The 13801-nt window shown below is 41.4% G+C and overlaps 1 protein-coding gene across 1 annotated transcript in view; it reads right to left on the bottom strand.

The window, feature by feature from the left end:
* Nucleotides 1-1993: 1993 nt before the first annotated feature.
* The window catches only part of C2CD2 (C2 calcium-dependent domain containing 2), a gene marked incomplete at its 5' end in the record, with an annotated part of 35025 nt that continues 23217 nt past the window's right edge, over nucleotides 1994-13801 (bottom strand). Inside the window, 6 exons of the mRNA XM_009876401.1 lie at nucleotides 1994-2220; nucleotides 7209-7521; nucleotides 8674-8801; nucleotides 11232-11345; nucleotides 12090-12261; nucleotides 12553-12692. Coding sequence (XP_009874703.1) covers nucleotides 1994-2220; nucleotides 7209-7521; nucleotides 8674-8801; nucleotides 11232-11345; nucleotides 12090-12261; nucleotides 12553-12692 — 1094 coding nt within the window. The remainder of the gene's footprint in view (nucleotides 2221-7208; nucleotides 7522-8673; nucleotides 8802-11231; nucleotides 11346-12089; nucleotides 12262-12552; nucleotides 12693-13801) is intronic.

Raw genomic sequence — 13801 nt, 5'->3', positions numbered from 1 at the left:
AGCATCTAGTAAAGTCAAGGGAAAAAGGGTTATGTTAAGAGAACACAACGTCAGTTATTTTAATGCTTGTATCATGAACTACTGTAGAACAAATGAAGAAACCTACCTTCTACTTTTTATTAAATTAACAAAACCAGAAGTGTTCAAGCACATTGAAGCTGGACAAACCTGTATTACTGATCTGGGATTTCTAAGCATGTTACAGCTCTAGAAGACTCATTTGTAACTAATTTCCAAAATAGAGAATATTAAAATGCCTTCAAGTGTTTTCATAAAAAGCAGCATGCTTAAACATACAACTGTTTGATAGTCTGCACTGCTGTACTACCACAGTGATTTTAGGAGGTCATATATAAAGAGTATTTTTAAACAGCAGGCTCAGTTAAAAGATTTTGACAGTTGATTACTTCTAATATTTTCTTGGTAAAAAAGAAACTAAAACCTCTCTACTTTTATATTTTTTGTGAAAGTATTTACGAAGGAATCTAGATCTATCAGAAGTTTAGAAATGTGTATCTGTTCTTCAGTGACTTTCCAGTTTTTAAGAACGGTTTAAGTTGAAAGCGCAAGTATCTGCCAAAGTGTTGGATGTCTTAAGGGGTTGAAAGGGAAATCACTGTTGGAAAAGCAGGCACAAATCTATCATCCATTCATGTCAGTAATTTAGATGGAATGGATACTTTTCTTGGCTAAAGAGAACAGGCTTGGTCCTTTGTCCTCTGTAGGAATGCACATGATGAAAAGTACAGGTAAGCACAAAGGATGGTTACCTGTGAAATACTGACTTTTTAGTCTTCTTAATAACCCAAACAAGAACCATGCCTTTACTTTCATGAGTTTTTCCTTTTAATTTAAAGGAGTCAGCTGCAATATTTAATGAGGAAAAAAAAGTTAAAAAACTCACCCAACCCACCACTCACCACATGACAGCACTGGTAGATCTAGAAGCTGAAAGAGGACTACAGGAATTGATATTGTTTTTTGAAAAGCTCTCTTCTCAACTATGTTCCTTAAGATCTGAGGAAGTGTTTGGCAAGTAAAACAAGCTGTCTAATGAAAAGCATTATAGGGTTAAATATGCTTCATTTATCACTTATTGCTCCTAGCTTTGCATTTGATATGATGGTTAATATGCTTGTTTAACAAGTACTTGGGGGAAGGAATTAGAGCCCATAAGATAAGCTCCTGCATTAGCAGCGCAGCTTCTCACACAGGGAAGAAAAGCTACATATAAGAGTTTGTTTGCTTTGCGAGTAGACTCAAGCAGACTTTAAAAAAAGTTCTGTTTTTTAAGTATGACTTATGCACAGGACATTAAACAATATGCTAGTGTAAGTATTTGCATAATTTATTGATTTATGGCTAATATCAAAGGCATCTCTCCACCTACATGGACTGAGCAGTTATTACAGCAGGCTACAGTTATTACAGTAGGCTATCTTAATCAGCATTTTAGTTCTGCTTCTGAAAACTTACCCGTTTGCAAATTACAATACAAACTGGATCTCAGTCTCTCTTCTCCCTTTCAGCCTGACTAGAAAAAACAAGTTGAGACTTGTGTTGCTACTATTCCAGGCTGCTGTAAGGAAGCACAGTGGTATCTTCTCTCTTTAGAAGTGGTTCAGTCATACATAGCAGGTACGGTATTTCAGCTCTTAGCAACCCTTAACATAAACTAGGTACTGGCACGCAGGTCCTCCCCACCTGCACCATTCTCCATCCTCCCTCATCTTCTACAATAAACCACGTGGTCCTCCAAAAGCTGTCGTGATACAGTTAGTGCTGCTTGTATTTGGAGGAGTAATTTATGGTCAGAGAGAAAAAGCATTCTGGAAAAATAAACAAAAACCACAAGCTCTCTGTTTATTCCTGCACCACTGCATTAGTGAACATACTTTTCTGCCAGTCATCAGCCGTATTTGTATTCTCTAGTACTGCTCTGTAAACAAATGGTCAGCTGATGTGCAAGTATCACATCAGATAGCGTTCAGTCTTATATGTATGGTTCTGGCGAAGCACCATTCAGTTTGTTCTTGCTTTTGTTTTTGGAAAGGAGCTTTCTGCTCAGGATACGTGAAAGCGTGCCTCCCTTCTTGCGCGTTTCCTCTGACAGTGGCTGCTGCAGGTAGACAAGATCGTTGTGCGACTGACTCATTCCTGGATCCTTCTGGTGATGTCGCCGGCGGAAAAAGAGCTTCGCGCTTTTTTTCAGAATCCCACCTGCGGAAGCAAACAGCAGAGGCGCAGGACACTTTAGACAGAACAGGCTGCTTTCCTCTTGGAACTCAGCTTTAACTGTAACTGCAGCAAAAAAAGCCTCGGTCTTAACATTTCCAGTTTAATAATCAACCTGGTAACTATTCAAACAGTATTAGAAAGCTAAAAGCATGGTGAACCTAAAGCAAGAATATTGATGGTTTGTAACCTAGAGGCCATAATATGGGAATGAGTGATTTCGGATACTGGCAAATGCAAGCAATTGCCGTGCTTTCAGCCAGAGGCACACAAACAAACACTACATGCGACTGAATCCTCCGTGCCCCACTGTTGATCCAGCTCTCTCCAGACTGAATATCACTGAGAAATTCAGGCTCTGTGGAAGTATGTATTTCTCCGTTTCTCTTCATTCCATGCAAGTATCATGCAGACTGAATCATGACAGACTGTGTTAGTTCTAGGTATATGAACGTATGCACACTTGTACAGTTAGCAGAAATGTTCAGGAGAGAAGAGCTATATTGCTAGAGGAACACCAGAGAAAAAAGGATTTTTCCTTCAGTTCTTTCAGAAACAATGCTGTTGAAAAGGAAGGAAAGCTACCGTGAAACATGCCTACAAGCAAACAAATATTAATCCTCTGATTTCAGCTTCTAAAGTCAACCTACAGATCTTGTGGAAGCCTCCTTCCTTACACTTTATTACTTTCAAATGCTCTTCTGAAAGCTATGGTAGTGGTCAAACACACACATGCACGCACTTGGTGTGGATTGTACACTGGGTTCTCACATGTCAAACAGGCATGTCCCGTCTTTCCAACACAATAAAAGTACAGAGTATTTTATAAAAAGGACGAAATAGAGAAAGTAACATTACTCTTCATTGTGTCAGAGATCAAAGAAGCTGAAACGCAAAGATGAGCCTGTGATGCACAACATGAAGCTGACATTTTAATTTAAGGTGCAGGACACTGCTGGTGCAGGGGAACAGTACCTGGCAGTCAACCTGCATGCAGCAGACCCATACAAGCCAGACAGCATGTATTCTATACGAATTTGGTAGCACCACCTCAAGTAACAATCATGAAGCATTTGGTATTTTATAATCCTGTTAGGAATAGCAATCCCTTTCAGGCAGATTATTACATTTGCTTCTAATAGGTTTGGTTTCAGGCACTGGGATGCACCACCCAGGGAAGTGGTGGAGTCACGGACCCTGGAGGTGTTTAAGGAGTGGCTGGATGTGGCACTTAGTGCCATGGTCTAGCTGATGTGGTGGTGTTGGGTCATAGGCTGGACTTGATGATCTCAGAGGTCTTTTCCAGCCTCAATAATTCCATGATTCTGTGAAATTTGCTCAAATCCCTTCTGCAGTAAATTTAAGTTCCTTGATTTTATTGTATTCCTTCCCTTGATCCCACGTCAAACCTCTGATGCAGCCAAGGCAACTGCAGCTGCCACCTCACCAGGAACTCACGACTCATGTTGCTACCAGTACTCTTTTCAAGCTCAGGTTGTTTTTGCAGCTACCGTTCTGCCAAATTCCACCTTCTCTTTCCATGTGCACGTGTGTGCCTGATGGGTAAAGGCAGCTCAGCTGCAGCTCACAGGGACAACGCCCTGAGCTACCAGCAACACTCAGCCTGGTGTCAGTACATCAGCCCTGTGTTAGAATAGCAACAGTTTTGTGCAGAATTGGGTAGCGGTGTTGTCCAAGTGGCCCAAGCCAATTTGAACGAAGGAGGACTCAGGCAGCAAGCCAACACAGGAGCCTTCTGGCAGTGAGACTAGTACGTAAGGAGAGTCATCTCCCTGGCAAAGCTTCCACACCTCCTTCCCACACCACTATCAGGTTTCCCAGTTCTTTCTCAGTTCAACTATTAACTCCTGTCGCCTCAGGGTCTTGATTCTGCTTTTCCTCCCGTTGCAAATGGATACAAAAAAGCAACACACAGACCAATTCTTTCAGGCAATGCTGTGTGATAACTAGAATTACACATTTGTCCTCCAAGGACTTGACACAGGCTGTGCGTCGTTTTGCACAGTGACAGCTGCAGAATAGGTATTTTATGGCAGTTTTGTTGTACACAGCCAGATGCTTCATTATTCAGACCAGAGCAGTTACAAACATGTGCTTGGGTTTATTACTTTGTATTTAAAGACTGAATACTCAGCACCTGGGAGGATATTCTAGCATTTTTTGTCTTGCTGCTGTTGTGACTTTTCTCACAGGGCATGATGGGATGGAAGGAGAAGTCAGCTGAAAGTGACTGGAACTCATGGTTTTCCATGTTGACTGCTCTCCCATCACCCTCTGACTGATCTTTTTGGCAAGGCAGTACCACTTCAAGCTGTTGTCGACAGCATAAAAGAAACAGTGTTCAACCCTGTGATACTGACAGTTGTTAATATGCAAAGGCTGGGGGGTACTGATGAGGCCTTGCTGCTGTGCAGCTTTTGTTTTAGCAGTCAGCTGTTCTGGCCAGCAGTCTTGGCAGCTGCAGCTGAAGCTGTGCCAACAGAAGGAGTAGGAGAGAAGGGTTTATCTGTAAGCAGCTCTTCAGTCCTATCCACTCAGACCAATTTCCGATAACTAAGAAACAGAACCAAACAACCAAAAATGCTGCAAAAATTGTGCTGGTGGCCTGGGACAACTTGCTGCAGCTGAAAAACTGCAGGCAGTGCTTCCCCTGAGAGCAGCACAGGCTCAGCACAAGCAGCAGTGCACCGACACAAAAGCTCTCTCTGTTTTTGGAGGTGCTGAGGAATTTTGCCACATCCCCGCTGCCACCCATCAGTCTCTAGCCAGGTTGCTACGTGCTGCCTGACAGTGGCTCCAGCTGCTGTGGAGGCATGCACCCCTGCTAAGAAGGCAGGGTAGGGCAAATGACAAGCCTGGCAATGCTCGTGCTGTCTGCATGCTCACTTCTTGAGTTCAACGGGATCCATATGCCAACTGTGCCCCTAACACCAGGAGGTAAGCAGAGAGTGTGTCAAGAGCACTGTGCAGACTGACTGGTCTTCATAGGCTCCTCTGCACTAGATTAGGGCGTTCTGAAAGTGCTTTTGGGGCTAGGATCACTTCTGAATGTCCTTTTTATTCATGAAGGAAGATTTCCTTCCACATCTACAGGGATATAGAAATCGCTTCTTTCCATTCCTTCCCAACTTCCAAAACAGTTTTAATCCAGCTGGTTTTGTAAATACCTACTGAGGTCTTGGCAGCTCCACAAGTGAGTTTAGAAGAGATCGAGAAATCTGTAAGCAGGAGGTTATAAAAAAAGCTTTCCACATATGCATATCCAGTTATGGTGTCACACTTGGTTTGCATGAGCAAATTTTGACTGAGAATCAGATACTACAGGAATGGGCATGATGGAGAGAGATCAGGAATGTAAAGCACCCCTCCAGGCTTTCCTTGCTGCCCATTCTGTGTGACCCACCAGGACAGCGCTACCACCAGAAGAATGATTTGTTACAGCAGACTAGTCTGCTAAAACACTTGAGCATGGGAAGGTTAATTTTGGAGGGAGGAAAGAAATGGATGGGGGAAGAAGAAAACTGGCGCCAAACTATGTTTTGCTTCATTTTTTACAATGATTGTACCATTGTAAAGCTACATTTTTCTTAACAAAAAAGAGAGACAAAAATAACTTACTGTGTAGGTAATTAATTCTGGTTGGCATAGTAGTCCTCTTAAGTTTATAAAAGGGAATGGGTAAGAAAGAGGAAGTCAGAAAGGCAAAACCCCCAAAATACTTGAAAGTAAAAAAAAAAAAAAAAAGACAGACAGTACTAACTTTAAGACACTAATACGTACACAAGATTTTTTTAAAGTAGAAGGGGTTTCCTTTGAGTTTTTTTATTTTTTGTTATGTTTGGTTTTGGTTTTGTGTTTGTTTGGGTTTTTTTAAAGGGAAAGGATTTGACAAAACAGAGACTTTGAACTATTCAAAGGTAACTGAAGGTAGGGGGCTTGAAATATTTTTCTATCTCACTCCATAACAGCTATTCAGCTGTGACAAAGCAGAGATCTATGTATAAGGAAAAGGATCTGAGACAGTTTCTGAAACTATTTTTTTAAGATAAGATAAGGAAAGAATAGAAAATAATAGAGGGGTGGGTATGCATTAGAAACACAACAATTTTTCAATTTCAACATGCAGTCCGTGAGAGTGGTGTGCTGCCTGTGCAGGGCGCACTTCACTGATGCTCGTGTCACACTTCCTAACAGTGCCTGGGTTTACCACTTAGCCATAAACCAGGGCTAGAGCCTCAGAGGTTAGGAGATTTATAAAAGAAACACCAAGAATCCTAAGACATTTTCAAACTGCAACTATCCAGGTGTGTGACTACATAAGTAAAATGATCTGACCCTTCATTTACTTATTGAATTACCTTTTATTCCATTTTTTTTCAGCATACTATGTATTAATGGAATCAGTGAAAAGGGAGAAACTGTTCAGAAGGCAGTTAAGAGTAAGTGTACTTCTGGTTTAGCTGTGGCACTTCCTGCATGCAGGCTTTAGTGAGGGCAGAGAAGTCTTGTGCTCAGAGATGTGAAGGAGGAGAAGGAACGTACCAGAAAGCAAACATGGAACTCTGCCACTTTTACATTAGTAATTGGACTGCTAATATAGCACAAGTCCTTGTTTACAAGAACATGGTTTTCACTGAGGAATTGACAATGTGGCTGGTTATTTCTCTCGCAGGTAACTAAGTTGGGCTTAGTGAGCTGCCTTCCAACTTTTAAGGGTGAGCCCTTCCATCTCTTGATGGAGGTGGGCATAAGAGGGACTGATCTGGCTCAGAAAGCCAGAGGGCTGCACTCTTTGTGGCTGCTAGTAAGACAGCTTTGAGCAACACCACAGTCACAAGGAGTTCAAAGGACAAAAATTAGTGACAAAGGAGGAACTACTGAAGTGTTGCATGACACTGCCAATTATACAGAGAAAGCAGTCATTCACTGAAGCAGAGGTAAGGATCACATACCTTTAGATTTTTTCATGCTCCCAGTTTCTGAAACACTTAATGAGCTCCCAGATATTTCTTCACAGGTCTGGTCTAAGAGAGTACTGGTGTCCCATGGCTGGCTGCCGTTCTCCAAAGCCCAAGTTTTGTGGGTACTTTGCTGTGGGTCAGTATCAGGTACTATTTCTGAAGCACCTAATGATAGCTTCTCATCAGAGGCGACTTTTGCAACAGCTTCTTCCACAGTGGGTGGATCTACTTCTTTGCAGGAGCTATCCATGGCTGCAGCATAGTCCATCATCAGTGCAGCTTCACTGTCCTGAGATAAAGAGGTCTGCCCAGTAAAAACAAGAAACAACACTGACACAAGCCACTCCGCTGGGGGGGGGAAAAAAAAAAAGCAAGCCTTCCTGCAAAAGTTCTTTTCTTTTATTTACACTTTTACTTGTATTGCTCAGGGCTATTGGAAAGCCACTGTGAGGCTTCCTTAGCTGCACTAATGAAGAGGAGCATAAGGCCAACTTTTAACAGTAGTTAACTCTAAATGATTGGGGAAAAAAATATTCAAGTACCTGCCTTTCAACTATCTCCAGCCCCACTGCTAACAATGGGACTCCTTCCTGCATGCCCTGCTGTAATGAAGTATGAGCATGTGTAACCAGTCATCTTTTGGTCTTTTTCAGAAAACAAACATCAAAGCGTTCCATCTAGTAGAAAGGCTTCTTTGCTTCAGCAAAATGCAAACGCACGCAGTCCTAGTGCCCCTGTTTCCCAAGCAGATACACGTGTCACTGTGGTAGCTGATCCTTACTCCCCTCCCTCAGCACAGCACAGGGATCACAAGGGGATCTGTGCTCGCAGACTTGGCTTTCACTCCGAGGTTTTTAGGGGTCCTGTGCATAGCATCAAGACTTGACAGCACACATCCATACAGCAGCCTGCAGGGACTACTTGGCAGGCACCAAGCATCAGATGGGAGACTGAGGCTGTGGGTGAAGAAAGTCTGGAGGAATGCTATATACCATGGGAAAAATAGTCTTCTCTTTGCCCTCCTTCCAGAACAGAGCCTAATGGACTAGAATATTTTTTTGAGGGTTTTAAGAACTTTGAAAAAAAACAGAAAAATCTTTCATACTTTTTCTGTGCATGTTCCGTTCATGGGAGAAACACAGGGAAGGACTAATTATTCTCTGTTCTCACCTGAACTGGTTTTCCCAAATCCCCATTCACTCCACTCTCACTCAGGGACACCATGCATTTTTAGTCAGGCTGTCAAATCTAACAATCAAAACCCAACACCCTTCCCCCAACAAACCCACCCTGATTTGGCTTAACTTGAAACAGTTACTGAACAGAACTGGCAGGCACTCAGATCCTGCAGAGACTGCTGAATGGGAGACAGGAGAATGCATGTTAAGTTATTGTTGCACTCAGCTGAGCGCTTTACAGTACGAAACACGAAATATAAGCGTGTTTTCTGCTCTACCTTGGACACCCCTGATATGATAATGGTGCTTTTCTTTCTAGGAGACTTCAGCTTCTGCTTTGCAGACTCACTTAACTGCCGAATGGCTGCTTCTGCAACAGGATCGGTGCCATTCAGTACCAGCAGTTCTGAAAAGAAAGCGTTATTTCAGAGGGTAGAATGAAAAACAGGGAAAAAACAGAGCAAAGAGAGGCAATTTGTTCTTGACTTAAAATTCAATGAAATTACCAGAAATGGTATAAACACCAGGCATACCAAAACGTCAGCTACTACATCCCATCTTTCCTTTCAGTTACCCATTCTTTTGAGAAAAGGTACATAATAATTTGAAAGTTGCACTTACAAATCCTTGCCCTGAGTATACAGGAGGTTTTGGAAGCCTGAACAGAATATCTGATTATTTCAATGTGGTGCTAGACTGCGGTGACTATAATCCAGAAGTGGTGGAGTAGGGCATCAGGTATCACAGTCATGAACAGATATAATTCTAACATGGTACAAAGCTGGCACATGCCATTACTCCTTTGAGTAGCTACTTTTTCTAGATATTTTCACTCAAAATTTCCAGATTTACAACAGAGCTCTATGACAGGATGGGGAACGCAAAGCAGCACTCATTCTGCTCTTTATCAGCTGCCTCCAAGGCTTGTAAAGGGCACCCTCTTTCCCCCCTTCGAATATTGCACAGGAATAAAAAAAACGCTGCTTTATGAAATGCTCTTTAATGATAAACACGAGTTTGTTTTTAAGCACGGCCATTTCTGGCATCTAGTATGCAAGTACTTTGGGCATAGCAAACCCACACTCATCAAATTCATCAAGGAACAAACAAGGCTAAGAAAGTTAATAAAACAAGCCCTCATATATTTAATTGTCTGAGGCGGACTTTTCTATTAGAAGAAGTTTTAACAACAAAAGAATACAGGCAAAAATAGCACTAGAGTTAATTAAACTGAGCAGTGTCTTTTGTTACCCTGGCATAGTATAAAAGAAAAGTAAAAGACCTGAATAATCACACTGCACCAAGTATGTCGGATGTTTTTGGAACTTAAAGAGTATGTACACACAAGGGGTATGTATGCTCTTGCATGGTTGCACATTCGTTATAAACCCCTACTTTTCCATCTCCTTAACCACTGCGAAGCCCCCAGGAACAGCTGAGAGCATCCAGGAGCACTTGCTAATTCTTACTGTTGTTGTCACTTAAAACGATGGCGCAGTCACAGCATCTTTTCCATAGTGCCTGTTGCTATTTGGGCACAATGTTTGCAATAACTACCACCTAAGTTACTGTCATAACAAATGTTCCTTTGTATTTCTTTCATTTGGCTTAAACTTTTGTTCTTATGAGTAATTCTTCCTGCTGTATTATATAAACAGTTCACAGAAATTCCCCTTCACCCCCGTAAAAAGGAAAACACTGTCCATACCAATGTGCCCTAAGTTGTCTTCGGATGAGTTTTCCAGTAAGTGCTTTGTTATCTTTACTATCATAAACAGTTACGAGAATTAACTCAGAAGTCTAGCACTATCTTAACATTTCCCAAATTGGCTGAGTAATACCATCCTGCTTCATGGAACCAGAGTACTGCTGGTAGGGAAGTAGGAAAAGATTCAAGTGCTGTTACAGCTATCCACGGTTATTGGTTCATGTTCTTCCCCAGGCTTGTCTTTTGGCCAATACATTTCTATGTAAGAACAGTAAGCCGCCTGACTGTTTCCAGGAGCTGTCTAGATCATCTCCAGAGTGTCCCATCTGCTCACAATTCTGTATGAAGAAAACTGGATTCCACATCAAGTGCCGTTTGCAGCTAGACTAGGTCACGTCTTTTGTTACTTTTCCATACAGAGCTACAGACAGATGGAATGGTGACTGCACACAGGACTGAAAAATATGGTGAAGATTCAGAGTTGCAACTTGAAAAGGTAAAATGCCCCAGAGGCAAAACCAGGTTTAATTCAGGTTTAATTTATAACTAAAATCAATTTATAAAATTGATTTTACTAGCTAATACTCTGAAGGCTCTTCAGCTGTATGCCAGGTGACTTGGGAAGGTGGAAAAACAGGCCCAGCAAGACTGTGTATTTGCATTGGCCTAAAGAAGCCCAGTAGCAGAGCCAGGAAAAGACTTCAGTCTTTTTTACATCAGTCCAGCCTCTCACCTTCTGTTCAGACAGGAGGACTTCACAGTGGCCTGAGAGGTAAGCTTCACAGGCATTTCATTTTTGTGCAGTGTCCTCTATGCCTTTATAAAGGAGGAATCTTTCATTTAGAAGTAAAAGAAAAGATAGCCTCGTTTTTGTGCAGTCACTTCCCCTCTCCAAATCACAGCTCATTGTAATTTATTAAAAAAGTAATCTAAATCACCAACTGAAAACAGACCTCTGTTGCAAGCCTGCTACATCCCTTGCCACAGTACTTGCTCACAGAAATGTCTCAGTGACTGCTGAAAGGCAACAGCCATATGGGTTTGCTGTTATTTTAACAGGATTACATTAATCCCATGTGCAGCAGACACAGATGTATTCTCATTAGCAGCTCTGAACATTTCTATTACCTGTATCTGAAGACGATAAAGTTTTGCTGACAGGAGCACCATGAGAATGGATAGCTTGAATAGAGAAATCCTTTTCCATCACCTTTACCTTAACTGGCGTTTTCACAGGAGAATCTGAGGATCAAGTGTTTTAGTTATTAAACTATGCAAGACATTTATTTTGAAAATAATAAGAATTTATTATACCAATGTTAAAGGTTCTTCAAATCATAAGAGTTTGAGAAAGTTGTTTAAGACAAATTTTCATCACTTTTTTTTAATGGTAACCTGATCCCAAAAGACCTGTGTAGGAATTTATTGGTTTAAAATGTTTTACTATAATACGCTAGACAACATCTACTTAAGTAAACAGATCTGCTTTAATAACTTAAAAGAACTCATCATTTTGTGAGACTCCACACACTGACTGTTTAGAGGTTTTACTTTCATACTTGTCCCAAGAAGAATCAGAAAGTCTAATCCTGAGAGGTACACTGAAAAATATTCGCTCACAAAATGACTGCAGTCGTTATCAGAGATTGTAATACAGACCAAGGCACGGGATGCTCAGTCATTGGCAAACACTCCAAGAGTCTGACACTTTCACTATGTAAAAAACGCCCACCAAAACCAAGGTCTTCTGCATTATCACTCTACCACACAGCTTTACAGCGCGTGTTAAAAGGAGCACATTAACCACTCCTCTTGTAAGAACAAGGCTTCAGGAAAGCTGAAAACGATTCTGAAGAATACAAACCATGCTCCCTCCCAACAATTCGGAGAAGTCTGGACAACAGTGCCTTTCCTGACATCCCACCCTGCCCAACTTCTGTTCCCCATGGATAATCCTAAGAGTGAACACAGAAAGGAGTTCCTCACCTGTGCTCAGTGGGGATGATCTCCCTTCTAGTCGAGGTTTGGTTTTCACAGCAGTTACAGTAGTGACCACAGTCCCACAGGGCATCACAGTGCGATCCTTTTCTATCTTAGTGGCTGGCACTGGAGAAGAGACTTGCCATGTTTTTAATTCACTGGGTTCTATAAAAGAGAACTAGGAGGACAAAAAAATGTCATGTTAGAAGCACACTCCAGCAAGCAGGACACTAACATTTCTAGCTAGTGCTTCTTTAATATTTTTACTAATGTTCAAGAGCCGAAAAGCTAATTCTTTTGAGAGACACGAATACCTTGCAAAGCATTACCATGCAATCTGCACGCACTCCTCTTAGCTTGGGCACAAATTGCACCATGCTGCGAGTGAAGGTCCAAAGCACAAGGCGAGCATTCACAAATACTTCCTGAAGTAAAAAACCACTGTAAAACCTTCCGAACGCAGTCTTACCTCTGCACTAATGGATCCCAGCCTGGTCCCTGGCTCCAGGCTGCTCTCACCAGCCCTGCTGTTCAGTGAAAAGCTTTGCTGCCCAGAAGGTTGTTTCCTGAACAAGTCTAGAGGTACAGTCACCTTTGCGGACAAAGGACCTAGAAGAAATAAAATCAGCAAACTCAGCACACATCTGAGCTGTCAGTACCTTTAAGGGAGAGCAGACAGGAAAGGAGGAGGTAAAACACAGACAGCTAACTGCAAGAGCTGGTTCTACACTATGGGGCAGAAACACCACAGTTTTCAGAGCTTTCTTTCCATTTTAAAACTATCTCATCACAGAGTACCAGGACAGGCTGAGGCAAAGAATGGAGACATGAAATGTTATTTATTTGTTACTATTTCTAGCCCTTTTTTTCCGTATATGCAGATTGCTTAGATGAAAAGAAAACACCTAGAAATATTACTATTAGGTTCTGAACAATCTCTATAACCAGTTACCTGCATCTTTCATTTCAGAGAACGCTAAATTGCTAGAGAGCTAAGCATAGTCTTTCTTAATTTCAACTTTTGTGCAAGTTCAGCAGTTCTCTTGTTCCTTCCCATACTTGACTAGCTGCACTAGACTGGAGCAAACTATTAGTAAAATTACTGCACGATTTCAGAGATGAAATCCTAGCTTTCTGTAAAATTCAAGGATAAGTAGAAATCTACATGATACTCACATTTACCCAGCTCTCTCCTCACTAATATGATACTGCTTTGAGTTTTCTATTCAGATTTTTGGGAGAACAGCTAAGATGGTAGGAAGCTGTGCAGAAAAAGATTCTCAGTAAATCAACTGGGTCTTTTTTATTTCAAGAAAACAGGTTGGTTTCAGTAGGATGTGGAATGTTACTGATATTGTTTGAAAGACCCATTACTAGAGATGCTCAGGCAAGACTAAACTTTATGCAAGAAACAACATACATTGAATGACTGTATATAGATCCCAATTTTTTGTTAAAAATAAAAAAAATAGCATTCAAGTCAGAGAAAATTTTTAAAGCGTTTGCTTAGATTGGATTTCCAAGTCTCTCAGCGAACTGCCGATCATGTGCAAGGTATTCCATCAACTTTGTATTTTTAGATTATTAAAAAATAAATAGAGTAACCCAAACCCAAAAATCAAACACAGTCCACTTAGCTGCACTACTTATTAACAGCGGCTTAGGTAAAATATTATTACCTAATAAATTATTGGCCAAGCCTTCATCCACTATCACAA

This window comes from Apaloderma vittatum, unplaced genomic scaffold (genome assembly GCF_000703405.1).
Source record: "Apaloderma vittatum isolate BGI_N311 unplaced genomic scaffold, ASM70340v1 scaffold17009, whole genome shotgun sequence".
Taxonomy (NCBI): domain Eukaryota; kingdom Metazoa; phylum Chordata; class Aves; order Trogoniformes; family Trogonidae; genus Apaloderma; species Apaloderma vittatum.
The sequence above is the reverse complement of the archived record's forward strand: the minus strand, read 5'-3'. Positions and strand labels throughout refer to the sequence as shown.